Genomic DNA, 18342 nt, shown 5'->3' with positions numbered 1-18342 from the left:
TGAGTAAATGCCTGCATGGGTAGGAGAGGCAAGGGTGTGGAGCCCTGAAAACCAAAAGATTGAGGAAAGCTGTGGTTTTAGGTTCCTTACTTCCTATATATGGTATGCATAGGTGAATGGATATAGAATATATATTCCATTGGACCAAGGAGTTTTATCTTTTTCAGTGCTGTATCTATGACAGTCCTTGACATAAAGAAGAAAGTCAATAATATTTCTTGAATTAAGGAATGAATAAATGCAAAGATGTTCACAAAGCTTCTATTAGCAACAGTAATGAGAAGTTGTATTTTGGTTTGTTTTTGAGTTACCTAATGATTAATGAATCATCCATCAAAATGTTTATATGCTTTAAAAAACATATCTTTAAAGATATTAAGAAAAAAGAGAAGCAAAATAAAACAATTAGCACATGAACTTCTCACGCATGAATTTAGAATGGAAAAAAATCATTTCTTTTCTTGTTCCATAATGGGGCACGAATCATCAACATTTACATTATAAAGACCTCTAACCTACCAAGAAAACATTGCTTATTTTTCCTATCTAAATTACTTTATTTTTTCCACTTTTTATCAAGTTGATTGCCAGTATGTTTCTAAGACACCTTGGTTGTAATATTTTACACAATAATTAATGTATCAGATGTATTCCTCTTAAGAGTACTGTAATATCTTTGTGCAAAATGTGAAGCTCAGCAATAAATCAATAATATGGAAAGCTATATGAAAAGTATTTATACCAACGTTCCCTACTATAAGAGAATTTATATAGTTTGCATATTAACTGAATACAAGTATACTATGATAAATTAAATATAACTTTGTAGGATACATGATTTGATACCTAATCCTTTAAAGCAAATTGTAATACTAATGCCTGAAACTTTTAAATTCTCTTTCTAAATGAGTGTCACATAATAATATGAGACAAAGAAGAGGTGAAATGAGTAGCTCTCAGCTAAGTTTCTTCAAAATATAATTTGCAAAATATATTTGCAAAGTTGTTACATATGCTTTTAAACTCATTCATTACTAGTGTTGAAAGTAATACACAATAAACACATTTTCAGCAAAGGAAATATGTGGAGCTAGAGACAAAAAAAAAAATTTAAATATCAAATGCTGAGCTTTTCAGAAAAACACAACAATGTAAGTACTTTCAAAACATTTAGATACTGTCATACAGAGTGAAGTAGGTCAGAAACAGAAAAACAAACATCGTATATTAATGCATATTTGTGGAATCTATAAAAATGGTACAGATGAACTGGTTTGCAAGGCAGAAATGAGACACAGATGTAGAGAACAAACGTATGGACACCAAGGAGAGGAAGGGGGGGTGGGATGAATTGGGAGATTGGGATTGACATATATACACTAATATGTATAAAGTGGATGGCTAATGAGGGCCTGCTGTATAGCACAGGGAACTCCACTTCGCTATACAGTAGAAACTAACACAACATTGTAAAACAACTATACCCCAATTAAAAAAAAAAAAAAACATTTAATTTAGAATTCATAAATATAAATGAGTAAAATATAAATTCATCCAAGAATATATCACTTAATATGCCAGGAGAATTATGTAAATTCCAGTATTTTAATTCTTCCAACCCTTAGCCTTAGAAAAAGAAGAAGATGGTCCAAAATAGATCCTATACTTTTCCCCAACTCAACGACTGTAAAGCTGGTTTGTATTAGTAGAACTAAAAATTCACAACATTATAAAAAAAGAGCCAATAATCACAGCTGTAAAAACCAGCCATTTTTTAATAACCTTCTCAACAATGGCACCAGTTTCTATATTAGTGTGGTCACAAAAATGACCTTTCGTGTCCCAAGACATATCTACCAATTATTTTAATACCTTGGATTTAAAAAAAAAAGTGCTTTTCACTTAAATTCTGGATCTACTTCTTTTTCTACTTTTATCCAAATGACTTGTTACAGGAAGCTTTTTGACATTAAATTATCAGCTAATTAAAATGAAATCAACTTCTATCATGTCTAGGAATGAAGTTGAATCAATAAAAAAAAGTCTATATTCCACATATGGTAGAAGGATTTTTTAAACATTTATTGTAATAATTAACAATAAAAAAATAAACTAAATGCCTATTTACACAGGTATAGTTAAACCAATTATGGGGGGGGTGTGTGTGTGTGTGTATATATATATATGTATATATATATGTATATATATATGTGTATGTATATGCATATATACGTTTGTATATGTGTATATATATGTGTGTATATATATGTATACACACATATATATATACATATATATATACACACTGTGGAATACTACAGAACAATGACAAAAATAGGATAAGTTTATATATACTGACAAGTAAATATAGCAAGAAACAAAAGAACAGATTGAGTAGAACAACATTTTTCTAAAAGCAAATCAAAATTATACAGCATGAGTATATGTGTGTGTGTGTGTGTGTGCGTGTGTGTGTGTGTGTAAATATAAAGAAAAACCTCTAGAAGGATGCACATAACACCATTCACACTGGTTACTTCTGGGGAGAATTTTTTGAATTTGATTTCAACAAGAATGTATTCCTTAATTACTTGATGGAAAAAAATGATCTAACATAAAATTTAGGGGGGAAAAATTTTGTCATCAAACTCTCAATTTACTTTAAATGATCAAGCTTATGCAGGCTTAGCTTATCCAGAATAATACTGTATATATCACTGATACTGACATTTATTATAATTTTTATTATTACTTAAATGTATCCAAATCTATTTAATTTGTTTAAGAAAAAAAGCTATGACAATAATTTTCAGATTTATATCACACTTTTTTTTTCTATAAAAGGTGGAACCAGAGTAAAGACCAAAAAAGCTAATAACCTAGCAATTAATTCTACAGTATTTTGTTTTCGAACTTCAATCCTGTGTTCTCAAATATTCTGTAAGTTCTCAAATGCAGAGCAACATCTAGCATTACCTTTGTAATCTACTAAGTATGCTTTCAATGAACACTTATTAATCAATGAAAGGAATTCTATACCAAAATAAGACTACACTATAATTCTATAATTTGTGTAGCATATGTCTATGTGTGTAATTTTTTTTACTAAAGTTTGCCAAAGTTTAAAAGAATAAAGAAAACAGACTCTCAAACCACTACCTTATATTCATCCACAATAATGCTGAGGGCTTCATGACCAGCTTTCCTCATGTCTTCCAATTCTTGTTTATGTTTTTCCTGAAAGAAAGTAAGAAACTAAGCCATGATTTATTCTTTTGACAAAACAACAACACACCATTGATTTTGCATCTATAAGTGATTGAGTAGCTTGTGGCACGCAGCTGCAAACAAACAGAAAAACTATTTTTAAAAAAAGTTCTGTTTAAAAGCATTCTGCAGGGCTGTGGCAATGAGAAATTAAAGGGAAACAATAACTGAGAAAGGAAAACCATGCTGAGAGGTAAGGTAACACACAGCAATGGTGTTATCCCTTGGGGCATCTGGCAATTCTGGACCTGGATCTAGAGACAGGAGGTCCTGTGTTACTTCAACAAGCCAGGACCTTTTTTTTTTTTTTTCATTACTTCTCTAGTAACATATACATGCCAATAGTTTAATACATAATAAAGTTTGAGAACCAATGGATTAAGGTAATCAACCCCCCATTCTACCTTTCTAGGAAAGGAGAGGCTTACCTCTCTTTGGAGAATGTTAACATCCTACAGAGCCTTTCCAATTTTTCAAACACAATGTACAGCTTTCAATGCAAAATTATCAGAGATGGTAAAAGATGAGACCAAAGAAACAGAAAACAGAAAAGACAAAAGAAATAGACCCATGTGTGATTCAGAAATTATTTATCAAAGAGTTTAAAATATGTATGAATAATACATTCAAGAAAATAGAGACGAAATGGAGAAAACAGATAGGATAGAGATTTTCTTCAGAGAACTGGGATTCGTAAAACAGAAATTCTACAGTGAGAAAAAATGTATTATTAACAACGCAATAGATGAGGTAAATAGTAGGTAAAAGAGCAGAAAGCAGGATTAGAGAACCAAAAGACAGTGGGGGAAAAAAAAGAAACTACAGCAGAAAGAGAAATAAGTGATGGAAAATACAAAAAAAAAAAAAAAAAACTTTAAAAAGACATGGGACAGAGTAAAAAGATCAAATATACATGTAACAGAAGAATTGTAACAAATAATCCAAAGAAAGAAGAAAAAAATTAAATGTAGCAAGACGGCAACAATAGCGTGATGAAGAAAAATAGAAAACAAAAATTTCTAACATTATGCATGAATTCAGGGTATTATAAAACCTACAGATATTTCTAATAAACAGTAAGATATTATTAAATATTAGAGCAATAAATATGAAATTTTAGATGAAATGAAAAAACTCCTATGAAAAAACACAACTTAACAAAACTGAAAGAAGATGAAATAAAAATTCTGAAGAGTCCTATATGTCTTAAAAAAAATTGAACCTGTTATTAATTTAAAAACCAAACAAAATAAAACTTCCAACCAAGGAATCCATAAGCCCAGATGATTTAACAGGTTGATTTTAATAAACATTTAAGAAACAAGTAACAGAGACCTTACACAAAATCTTCCAGAGAATAGAAAAAGAGGGAATACTTCCCTACATATTTTATTAAGACAGCATATCCCTTATACTAAAATCTGTAAAGATAAAGTTATGAACCAATCTCTTTTATGAAAACAGAAGCTAAAATTCTACATAAAATATTAGCAGATGGTATCTAGCAATACATAAATAAGATAATACATCTCAACCAAGCGGGATTTATTTTAGGAATGTCAGGTAGGTAGAAGTGATGTACGCCATTTCATGCTTGAACCACAAAACCTCCAACACAATCCTCCACACATTCCCTTTTTCCCCCTATTTGCCTGCTGATGTCAATGCCTAAGATGAAAATTAAAGTCACGTGCTGCGAACAGCAGCAGGGCCTCTATCAGCCTGGGACCCTGAATGACTGCACCATCACCCCAGTGGACTTGGAGAGAAAATTAACTATATTTAGGGAAAAGATAACACCAACAGTTCTTGTTCATTTACTGTCACCACTTTCTCATTTATAAGCTTTCCTCATTTACTATGCCTTACTTATTCACAAGTTCTATTTCATTATCAAATTCTAATTGCCATTTCCAGTATATCACTTTATGTATCTTTCTGTAGCTAGGTCATTCTTTCCCAAAACAGCCTAAACATAAAGGACCAACAAGGGCACTTATTATAAACACTGATTTTTGTTGGTATGACTATCAATCTATGGCTCATGGCAGCAATCTTTTTAAAGTCATTTTCCCATTTCTGTCAGAGTTGTTTCAGTAAAAACTAAATAACATAGCAGCTAAATCCAATTACCTGGTAAAGCAAGCTCATACGTTCTATTATACTAAAAAGCAAACACATGTGGGCAGCACTACCAACTCACCACTATGGAACTCCTATTCAGGTCAGGTTATCTCACTAATGTTATGTGACTGTTTCATAAAATGACCTATGAGGGCAAAAGCATCAATTTCTATGCTGAATATTAACATAGTTTTGTTTCTCTTAGTTTTTAAGATTTTTTTTAAAAAAAGTAAATAGAAACATTTTTCTGACACTTTCTTTTCACATCATAGTGGAACATCTTAGGCAGTTCTTGGGATGCATATATTATACCTTAAGACCAGTGATTTATGACAAATTCATATAAAACAGGTTACATGGTCAAACAAATTGTGGAAATTAACAATATATATTAAAATATTAGACTTCCTACAAACCCACAAGTAAAGAAATATGTTGAACTTTACTAAAACCAGCATTTTTCAGACTTTACTAATTAATTTACTTTTTTTCTCTATCTTGACAATACCTATTACCAACTAATCTCTTCAGTTCAGAATTGAAACTGAGAACCAAAAAGGTCAAAAAAGCTTTCTAGAGTTAATCAGTCTAAAGCAAAGCAAATTAACCTAGATCCACTAAGTGAAACTGAGAATATAATCTATTTTTACCTCAGTAATTAGAAACTGAAGATGAATATGCACCATTTCAATTATAAAGTTTGATCATTCAACAACTATGGTCTGAATAATGACATGAACCATCAAAAAGTATTAGTGCTGTATTTAAGGCACACATAGAGTCCATTATATTAAGCAATTCATATAAAAGGTTTTATCTAATAGTCATTTTATAAATGATCAAAATGTTCTATGACATTATATTTTATTATAATTGAAAATAAACACTTGGTCAATGGCTGTATCTTCTCACATAGAAGGAACAGCAATCCAGTGCTTTGCATAGTGCCTTAGAACACAGCAGCTGTTCACAAATGTTTGTTGGATTATGCTGAAATTCTCATTATTGACATAATGGATTTCTATAATCATGTTAGATATCAGAACTAAAATTTTGAAATTATATTCAATGTGTACTTCATAAGAAATTTTTACGTAATGTAGAGATACTCAGTAATATTCATCATCATTCAAGATGGAAAATGTAGACTCTGAGAGTACCATGGAATTTACAGTTACCGATCACCTAAAGTTTTCCCAGATGCCATTAGTTTATACCAAATTTTCTTTGTAAGCATTATATTTAATTTAAACAATAACTACGTGCCTGACTCTGCTAGCCTCTGGGGACAAAAAGATGATGAAAATATAATAGTTATCTTCAGCCTAGTAATACAGAAGATTGACTAACCTGTATACAGTAACTTGAAAGTGATAATGAGTATGAAAGGATTTTGTTAATGAAGACAAAAATAAGGTATTATTACTGCTGCTACTAGTATCAAATTTGCTGCTGCTACTTTTCAATAATGAACAAAATCCCTAGACCAAAGATCAGCGAAACCATAGAAGGCTGAACAACACATAAACAAACTAGAAGAAACAAAAAACTATAGAATACTCCACCCAACAACAGCAGAATACACATTATTCTCAAGTGGAAATGGAACAATCTCCAGGATAGACTATATGGTAGGCCACAAAACAAGTCTTAATAAATTTTAAAATACTGAAGTCAAAGTATGCTCTTTGACCACAAGGGAATGAAATTTGAAATAATTAATAGTGGTAAACTTGAGAAAATTCACAAATGTGTAGAAATTAACACATTCCTAAATAACCAATGAGTCAAAGAAGAAATCACAAGGAAAATTAAAAATCTATATTAAAAAAAGAAGAAGAATTTCAAATCAATAACCTAATCTTTCACCTTAAAGAACTAGAAAAAGAAGAGCAAACTCATCCCAAAGCAAGCATAATGAAGGAAATAAAAAGATTAGAAAGAAAGTAAATAAAAGAATAGAAAAAAATAGAGAAAATCAACTGGACCAAAGTTGGTTCTTTAAAGAAAGTCAACAATATTGACAAATCTTGATTGACCAAGAAAAAAAAAAAAAAAAGAGATGACTCAAATTATTAAAATCAGGAATGAAGGAAAGGACTTACTACTGAATTTAAAGAAACAAAAAGGAGCATATGAAAATATTATGAATAACTGTATGCCAATAAATTAGATAACAAGGTTGTAATGGACAAATTCCTAGAAATATGTAAACTACTAAAATTGACTCAAGAAGAAATAGAAAACCAAACAAACCTATGACAAGAGAATAAATCAGTAATCAAAAAACTTCGCACAAAGAAAATCCCTTCTTTCAGATGACTTCAGTGGTGAATTCTAACAAATGTTTATAAAAGGATTAACATCAATATTTTTCATATTTCTCCCCAAAATTGATGAGGAAATATGTTCTAACTCATTCTATGAGGCCAGTATTACACTAATCCAAAGCCACACAAAGACAACACAAGAAAAGACAAAGTGATGTGTCTTACGAATATGGATGAAAAATTCCTCAAAAAAATAGCAGCAAGCAGAATCCAACAGCATATTAAAAAGACTACACCCTACACCTAGGATCAAGTGTAATTTATCTCAGGAATGCAAAGGTGGTCCAACATACAAAAAGCAATCCATTTAACACACCACATTAAAACAATGAAGGAAATAAAACCCCACATGATCATCTCAGTATGCAGAAAAAGAGTGACAAGATCAAGCATATTTTCACTATAAAAATACTCAACAAACTAGGAATAAAAAACAGTATCCTCAACCTGATAAAGGGCATTTGTGAAAAACCCACAGCTAACATCATAATATTGTTAGACTAAAAGCTTTCCCCTAACATCAGGAACAAGACAAGGCTGTACACTCTTGCCACCTCTATTAAACATTGCACTGAAATTCTAGCAAGGGCATTAGGCAAGAAAAATAAATAAAAGGCATCCTTGGAAATTATTATCTCAGAAATGCAGAAGTAAAACTATCCCTATTTGCAGAAGACATGATTTTACACATGGGAAACTGTAAAAAATTATTAGATCTAATAAACAAAACACTATTAAATCTAATAAACAAGTTAAGCAAAGTTATAAGAAACAAGGTCAAGACAAAAATCAGTTGTATTTCTATATACTTGCAATGAACAAACCAAATATGAAATAAAGAAAACAATTCCATTTACAATAGTATGAAAAATGATAAAATACTTAGAAATATTTTTTTACCAAAGATGTATAAAACTTTTACACTACAAACGACAAAACACTGTAGAGTCTTAAAACATGTAAAGACATCCTGTGTTCCTGGATTGGAAGATTTATGTCGTTAATCCCAAAATTTATCTGTAGATTCAATAAAATCCCTATCAAAATACCAGTGACTTTATTTTGCAGAATCAGACAAGCTCATCCTAAAATTCATATAGAATTGCAAGGGATTATGAGTGGTTAAAACAATCTTGAAAAAGAAGAGCAAAGTTGGAGGACTTATACTTCCCAATTTCAAAACTTAGCACAAAGCTGAAGTAACCAAAACAGTGTGGTACTGGCATAAGGACAGAGAGTCCAGTGGAAAATAAAAATGAGACTCCCAAAATAAGCCCATACGTCTATAACCAACTGATTTTTGACAAGAGTAAACAAGTCAATTCAATAGCAAGAGAATAACCTTATCAGCAAATGATGGTGGGATAACTAGACACACATGCAAAAGGATAAATCTGGAACCCCACTTCACGTATGTATAAATATTAACCCAAAATAAATCAAATTCCTTAATATAAAAGCTAAAACTATTAAATTTTTGTAGGAAAAATAGGTGCATACCTTTGTAACCTTGGATTAGGCAACAGTTTCTAAAAATATGACACTATAAGCACAAGTGAACAATTTTAAAAATACATAAATTTAAAACTTTGTGCATCAAAGGACAGTATCAAGAAAGCAAAAAAGCAACCCACTAAATATTTGTAAATAATATATCTAAGAAAGGTCTGGTATCCAGAATGTACACAACTCTCATAACTCAGCAACAAAAAGACAACCAAATTTTAAAAACAGGCAAAGAACTTGAGTAGATATTTCTCCAAAGACACAAACGTTCAACTTTATTAGCCATTATGAAATTCAAGTCAAAACCACTGGCATCCACTAGCATGGCTATAATTAAATAGACAGAAAATAAGTGTTGGCAAGGAGGTGGAGAAACTGAGACCCTCACACCTTGCTGGTTGAAATGTAAAATGGTGTTTCCACAGTGAAAAACATATTCGCAGTTCCTCAAAAAAATTAAACATAGAGTTACCAAATGTCCCGGAAATTTCACTCCTAATTATATACCTAAGGGCACTGAAAATATACATTCACACAAAAACTTGGACACAAATGTTCATATCAGCATTATTAAGAATAGCAAAAAAAGTAAAAACAATGTAAATGTTCATCAGCTAATAAATGAACAAAATGAAGTATTATACATACAAGGGAATATTATTCACCCATAAAAGGAATGAAACGATACATGCTTTAACATGGAAGAACCTTGAAACCATTATGCTAAGTGGAAGTAGCTAGACACAAATGGCCACATATTGCATGATTTCATTTTATATGAAATGTCCAAAATAGGTAAATCTAGAGACAGCAAGTACATTAGCAATTGCCACGTGCTGGGGGAGAGGGAACTAGGGAAGAACTGCTTAATGCATACAGGGCTTCTTCTTGAGGTGATGACACTATCTGGCACTAGATACTAGTGACAATACAACAACGTGAATATACTAAAAAACACTAAACTCTATACTTTAAAATATTTTAAATGGTGAATTTTATATTATGCAAATTTTATCCTAATACAAAAAAAACACACTGGTGCAAGAAAGAAATAGTATGTTTGTGTCAATTTAATTTCTAAGCTGAAAGGTGTTTTTCTTTGATTTTGTTATTCATTTCTAATTTTGTCTCATTCTGATCAGAGAATGCTGGTTTTATACTTTTACTTCTTGGAATTCATTGGGGTGAAAGATTCCTCATAAACAACCAAGAGAATAACATTCTCTTTTTGAATGCTGCGAACCACTTGCAGCTTTTAAAATCGAAAATCAGTTAGCTGTATATAAATCCTGATTCACATTTTCTTTCTTTGAATATCTTAATTATGTTACATTATTTTTTGGCATAAAGTGTTTTTTTAAAAGTCTGCCATGGATCTAATTTTCTTTATTTTATATTTAGATTGACTATACAATTTCTCTTCCAAAGTGAGTCACTTTTGAGAATAAAAGGGCTTCTATTAATAACTGCACTAGGATAACTAGGATAAATAAGAACTATCCTGAGCAAATCAAAAAGCAGAGTCATTGTAGTTACAGACTTCCAAGGAGTTCTTTTGAAGGATACTTTCTTTAAAGTCACTAGACTGTATCTCATAACTGACTGGGATCTATTTTCCCAGGTACACATGTGCACTTTCAAAATAGGCCTTCTTTTATTTCCTGTAAGGTGGCTGAATTACATTTTTCATATAGCTCTGTTTCACCTCTTTAGTTTTCCTCTTCAGGGACTCCAGTTATACCCATATTGGATTGGGTTTGCTTGTTTTCTATAATTATTCCTTCCTCTCAAATTCTTTCTTCATTTATGTGACAGTTTTCATTTTTCTTTTTGCCATGCTTTATTATTTTTTTCTTTCTATAGTATTACATTCACTCTTTTATTCTTTCAAGCTTCGTCTTCATTTTAGAATTTTTTCTTTTATGTCTAATTCATTTTTTTGTCTATCAGCTATATCTTCTTATTTAATTCTTCTTTCTCCTTTCTGAACCATTCTACTTCTGATTTATGCTATTCTTCAAATGCTTCCTTCGTTGTACTCAGTTCCACAACAATCCTTTTCTCGTATCCACGTACCAGTTCACCCGTAGGTATTCTTGAATAAGGAGTGGAGGTTAGCCTGAAGAACTTTCCCAGCTTCACGATTCTAGGGCTCCCTCTTCTGTTGCTATTATAAGGTAATTAAAAATTTTTCCAGGGTAGCCACTTCTCCAGTACTTTCTGATATCTGCTTTCTCTGAACCCCTCCCTTACCAGTATCTGAACAGTCTCCTTCCTTCAGTGTCTGTACTACTTCCTACCATTCCCCTTACCATGTACCTCTGTACTTTAAGAAGGGTGCTTTCTCTGGGTATTTCCAAAAGAAATGAGGGCTCAGAGCACTCAGCCAGTTTTAGCTGTTGTCCTCAGATCTGTCTTCTAACTCCTCTACTCTGATTGGGAACTGTTTCTTTTGGGGTGGCAATATTTGGGTCTCTAGGCCCTCAGGACCACCCTAAATCCTGTTTATGTTCCCCTCCATCACTCAAGCACAGATGTGATAGACATGCACGTCTTGTTGCTGTCAATAGTTCAGCTCTACCAGCTTGTGCTCCAGAATTCATATAAACACAACTGTCATCTATTTTTTTTTCTTTTGAAGATGGTATTTATGGATTTTTTTTTTCCTTTATCTTAGTCTAATTTTGTAAGAAAATCTGAAAGATTCAAAAACTATGTAGCCTCTGCTGCTGCCAATCACCATGCCAAATCCACCCTTTTTCCTTCTTGAAATATTTTCTTTACTTGGTTCTTCTCCTTCTCAGTCTGTCCTGTTGGCTCCTTTTCATTGCCCCAATCTCGAAATGTCGGAGTTCCCCGAGGATGAGATCTCTTCTTTAATTGTTCGACTTCTAATTAACCTTAAGTATTATCAACGTACAACTCAAATTATATATCCAACCCTGCCATGACTGACCCCTCAGATTTATTTATCTAGCTGCCTGTTAAGGTCTTTACACATATATCTATAAGAAATCTCAAAGTTAACATGTCCAATGTCAAACCTTTTATTTTCCTCCACCAAACTTCCAGTTGCTCAGACAAAAAATCTTAAAATCATTTTTAATTTCTCTCCTTTTTTCCCTCACAATCCACATGCAATACCTCAGAAGTCCTACTGGCTTGATCGTTATATTTATTTCTTTAACAGACTCTGAAATAATATGACTGTGTGCCAGGCACTGTTCTAAACCCTTTGCAAATATCGGTTCATTTATTTTACTTATTTAAACCTCCTAATATCTCCATCTCATGATCTAAAATCTGAGCACTTGTCAACATTGCCACTGCTACTTCTCTAGTCCACACCACAATCATTTCCCAACGTCTTTGCCTCTTTGAGTCTACCCTTCCTCCAATACTGCAACCAAAACAGTCCTTTAAAACTTTAGGGTAATCACAAAGAATGTAATTTTTATGATGGCAGGAATCGTTCACCACAATATCCACAGCACCTAAAATAGTAGCAGGCACAGTGTGGATGCTCAATAAATATCTGTTAAATAATGAAATATCACACATCTGATCAAAATTCCCAAGTAGCTTCCACATTACTGCACATAAACTCTATAATCCCTCCCATAGCTCAAAGCTATACCCGTCTCTACCTAAGTCTCTCTATCTGTTGTCATTGGCCTTCCTCAAGTCGTTATAAGCACATTCTTACTATAAGGCTATTGAACTTGTTATTCGCTATGCTTGATATACTCTTCACCCCAGATAGCCCACACTCATTTCCTTTGGATACCACTCAAAAACCAGTGTCAGAGAGATGTTCCCTGACCCACCCACCGTGTATAAAACAGCGCACTCATCACTGTCCATTAGTCATGCTTTATTTTTAATCACTGCACCTATCACTACTTATTGTTTTGTACTTATTCTTCATTGCCAGTCTCCCTTATATATTGGGGAAGATACTGATGGCACTCTAGCACTATGGCACTGGAGAAGGTGAGGAAAAGACAGATACTAGGCAGATTTCAAAGTCTAACATTAAGTTCAATTTGGGAAGGTGAAATTTCACTTGCCATTGAATATACATATCTCAAATGGTGCCTTGTATATATTGCCTGTTCAATAAATAAGAACTGAATAAAAATGAGATTGAATGGATAGGATTTGAAGACCAAATATATTTGGGAAGTGAGAAGAGTGTTTCATTCTTCATTGGAGAGAGTTACTTAACATCATAAAAGAATGTTAAAAATGTATTTAAAACTCGGTCTCCAAAAAGGAGGCTACTTAATAGGTTCACATATCTGTTTGTTGAATAAATGAATGAGATTATGATCAATGCTCTTTTTCTGATACAAGCCCAGCATTTAAATTAATAAACACCTTAATTAATTAATTAATTAACATCTTTGGGCATGTTTCTTTTAAATGAGGAAGTTGGATTAAATCATTTCTAAAATACACTTGCAAATTTCTTAACGCTATTCTATGATATTTTATGCTAAAATTAGATCAATCAACCCACTTTGCTTACTTCAAAGTTACTGATGGTAATCATACAACCACATTGTAACAGTCCAGGCTGTCCAGTTACCAAAAGAAAAACACAGGAATAACCAAATAGTCATACATGGCCTGAAATTTTTATTTCAAGAATATAGAGCCAAAAACTTACAACCTCTCTTCAAAGTAGTCAAAACCAAATTTGACCACAGTGATAGCTTTCTTTCAAAATGTCAAACCCAAAACCATCACTACAAAGGGAAGATTCAGAAAAATGCCCTCACCTTAAATAAAACTACAGACTTTTAAACAAGAAGAGACTTTAAAGGTAAGCTATTCCAATGTATTCATTTTACAAATGAGGAAACTGAGGCCTGGAGAGGCTAAGAAGTTTGTTCAAGATCACTGAGTTATCAGTAAGGGCAGGGTGAAGCCTAAATCACATCTTCTGATAGCCAGCCCAATGTTTATTGAAAAATATCATGACAAAGACTGAACTATTTGAGTATATTCCAAACTGCTCCTCAACAGGTTTGTTTTCTATATAAGACTCAATAACTAATGTGTCATAAGTCACTCCTGAAGAAAACAAGACACAAACGGGTCACTCTTGGTAAAACTTGAAATAGTCATTCACCAGTTCATTACTGTCAACCAGAAATTCTGGTCTGACAAAAATGTGTAAGGTGCTTTTCAAACATTATCAGAGCACATTCTAATCAATTCTCTACTACCCACAATCACTCCAATACCAACCCCTTGCCGAAGTTATTAAATATACATAGTCTAATAGTTTTAATATGCCTGTACATGATTGGTGTTGAAAAATTATCTTTGAATAAATACATATGTAAATAGGAACCACATAATTAACAAATATAGATGCTTCATGGGAAAATGAGAAATTAGCAATTTTTTTAAAAAACTTTAAAATTTCATTGCTATATTGATGACAAAACTCAATTCAGATATTTGAATCACAATTCATACAAATAAAAATTCTTAAGCCCAAGCTTATGGGAAAAACATTTGTAATTCACATTATATTATCATTGGTCATTGTGAAATCAAGTAGAACCCATACTAATCACCTCTAATAAGTTAATCCATGCATAGCAGCAGAATCCTCTCCAACAAAGATGGTAAAAGTCAACATCCGGCTGATGTATTTGGAATGACTTATTACAGTACTTTAAAAAAAGAGAGAAGGAAGGAAGGTAGGAAGGAAAGAATGGATGGAGGGAGGGACAGAAGGAGAAAGGAAACTCCAAAGTCCAATCAACCATTCTATTCCACCTATTAGAAAGCAGTTGCTTTTCACCTTCCAAATTCTTTGGCCAAGAGCAAGTCTATAATTAGACGGAACATAATTAGCAGAACATAACTAGCTAATATAGTTTGATTAAGAAAGGTTTTCTAACACACGCTTCATTACCACTTTCTCTGAAGCCACAAGATTATATCCCTTACAAAATAACTAATCAACTATATTGGATAAGGCAGCCATAAACATCTCCAGATATTCCAAAAGGAAATGTGCAGGGCAAGAAATCAAAATACAGGTAGTGGGATAACATCTAACCAAGGCACTGAAAGGTTCTGACTGAGAAATGGTATAAAGTCCTCTCACCAAAATCTGAAGAATCCAACATACCAACATGGCCTAATTGTAAATGTCAGAGAAGCACAAAGTAGATGAGATTATCCCATAGGCACCTACTTTATCAAAACAGAACAAAAACGGCAAAACACCACCTCTCCATCTCTCACTCACCCCACATTTGACAGCTGCAACAAGCCTAGTTGGTTTCTAAAAGAAAGCAGGTTTTACTGGCATGACACAGCATAAGTCTTTCCCACTGAATAAATGTTTAATCTTTACCTCCTCACTCTATCTCATTTCTTAGTTTCCCTATACAATCAGTAACAACAACACATGACAGAATCCTTCAAAATCTTATCAAGTTAGTTTCACAGACTAATTCAAATATTTAGCCAAATATAAAATAGGGAAAAAAAATAACACAAGCATGAAAGAATCAGCCTAAAAGTATACAGTAATATTACATATGGAAATAAAGCATTAGTGCCATAATAAACTGTACCCAGTACTGAAACAGACAGCCTTAATATGTGTGTCCCTTTAGCGTAAGATTTCCAAAATCTTTCAAAGGATTAATTTTCATCTCTGGCCCTATCCCGTTAATGGCCACCTTAACACCACTGCATGGATTTCATCAGCACACAGATCTAGAACCATCAGCTTTGTGGCCTCCTCTCAATCAAAAACATGATAACAAAGCAAACTTCTTCTGGAAGTTTTCTAACAGATACAATGATGAAGGTATGCAAAGAACCCCACAATGTGTTCACACCAGCACAGAAGTAATTGATTTTTCTATATGCTACCTTACAAAACCCAGACATGGCAACGTCATGTCCATGTCTAAACCAAACTTTTAAGAAAGAATTAGTAGTTAGCAAATGAGAAATGAATAAGCAGGCCACAGCTAATTTCTTGTTCTAAAGATGAAAACAACTACTCAAGTGAAATTCATAAGAGAAGATGATATGTTTATAACAGTGCCATTATTGTTGTCATTATCATTTCTCCATTAGCACAACATCTCCTCTACCAACTACAATCTGTTAAAGAATAAAGGCCAAATCCTGCAAAGCCTGAGAATATGGTCTCCTGCATAACTTTGGCTAAATTCCTGGCTAATTTGTTGATTGGATTGGCTCTACTCCTACTGCTACTTCAATGTCACCTTATTATTTGCTCTAAGAGGAAAGAAAGAAACTCCACTCTGTGCCAGATTTAAAAGAAATTACTATTTACCTTCGACTTTGTTAAAGTCTTCAAAGGCAAAGTGCCTTCAGAAGCAGATGCTCAAAACTAACTCAAGCCAAACAGAGGACAAAAGATAGGAATGGAAAGGAGAAAGGGAGGAAAGAAAAAAAAAAGATGAAGGAAAAGAGAGAGGGAGGAAGGAAGGAGGGATGGGGAGGAGGGAGGAAAAGAGGGAAGAGCAGACACTTTGCAACAGTTAATGGGAAAGACTTATGCCTTATGTATATATCTACAAACATCATCCCATTCAATAAGGATGTAAACCTCTTCAAAATTCTTCTAATTTCTTATGACTTTTCCCATCTTAAGCCTACTCTCCAAAGTTTGGCTATATTTTAATTCTGGTAACAGAAAGGGACTTTCTAACAACACTGTTTCTCAAAATACTTAACATTTTGATTGAGAAAAGAAAAATGGCTTAATAAAAATCACTTTTTAATGTTTTGGTCATTTGTCTTCATATTCTGAGTGTTTCTGTCCACAGTATTATGATTTGCCTTCACATTTTAAAAGACACTGAGATTCATCTTTGGTGCTTGTAGTGGGTTGCATTGTGACACCCCCCCCCCCCCCCGCAAAAAAAAGCTATGTTCACATCCTGAGCTCTGGTATCTGTAAATGTAGTTTTATTTGGAAATAGGGTCTTTGGTATCCCAAGATAAGATTATCTTGGATGAAGAGTGGGCCCTAAGCCTTAAGATTTGTTTCCTTATAAGAAAGGAGAGTGAGATTTGAGACACAGAGATACAGGGATGAAGGCCATATGAAGATGGAGGAAGAAATGGACTTCAGCTGCTTCAAGATAAAGAACATCAGATGTCAGCAGAAGCAGAAAGAGGCAAGGAAAGATTCTCCCCTTAGAACCTTTTGGAGGAAGCACAGGCCTGCCGACATGTTGATTTTAGACTTCTGACTTCGATAACTGTGAGAGAATAAATTTCTGCTGTTTTAAGCCATCGAGTTTGTGGAACTTCATATTAGCAGCTTTAGGAAACTAATACAGATTTCAGTGCTGAGAACAGGGGTGATACTGTAACAAATACCTAAAAATGTGAAAGTGGCTTGGGAACTGGATAGAGGAAGAATTTTGAGGTGCAAGACAGAAAAAGCCTAGACTGTTCTGAAGAGATGGTTGCTAGAAATATGGATACTGAAGGTGATTCTAGTAAGGGCTCAAAGGAAGTGAAGAGCATAGTAGAGAAAGCTATCATCCCAGAGAATAAACATATTGTCATGAATAGAACATTGGTAGAAATAGGAATATTAAAGGTGCTTCTGGTGAAGTCTCAGAAGGAAATGAGGAACACATCATTGGAAACTAGAAGACAGGTGATCTTTGTTGTTATTTATTATTATGAAGTGGTAGAAAACTTAGCTGAATTGTGTTCTACTGTTGGATAGAAAATAGAACTTCTAAGTGATGAAATTCCACGTTTAGTGACAGTCTTCTAAACAAAGTATTGAAGGTGTGGCCTTGTTTCTCCTTGGTGCTCATGGTAAAATGCAAGAGGAAGAGAGAAAAACTGAGAAAGGATACATTAAGCAAAAAGGTACCAGCACTTGAAGATTTGGGAGGTTCTCGGTCTATCAGATTGCAAAGGATGCTAGAATTAGAAAACTCACTTTTGTGAATTTGCTCTGAGAGGTGGTGACTAGACAGTTTTCTGCTCAAGAGATTAGGTATGTCACTCATGGATCCAATCGATTATCTCAGCAGAAGCCACAGAAAAGAAGTGGGATTATGCAGAAAGGATCTATGGA

General features: G+C 33.2%; 1 protein-coding gene across 8 annotated transcripts in view; it reads right to left on the bottom strand.

Moving 5' to 3' along the window:
• CCDC91 (coiled-coil domain containing 91) overlaps positions 1-18342 on the bottom strand; it is a 367017-nt gene that overhangs the window by 178031 nt on the left and 170644 nt on the right. For all 8 annotated transcript variants that reach the window (XM_068561504.1, XM_068561503.1, XM_068561506.1 and 5 more), the window contains one exon: positions 3160-3237. In XM_068561504.1, coding sequence (XP_068417605.1) covers positions 3160-3237 — 78 coding nt within the window. The remainder of the gene's footprint in view (positions 1-3159; positions 3238-18342) is intronic.

The sequence above is a fragment of the Eschrichtius robustus genome, chromosome 13 (assembly GCF_028021215.1).
Source record: "Eschrichtius robustus isolate mEscRob2 chromosome 13, mEscRob2.pri, whole genome shotgun sequence".
Taxonomy (NCBI): domain Eukaryota; kingdom Metazoa; phylum Chordata; class Mammalia; order Artiodactyla; family Eschrichtiidae; genus Eschrichtius; species Eschrichtius robustus.
This window is presented reverse-complemented; position numbering and strand designations above follow the sequence as displayed.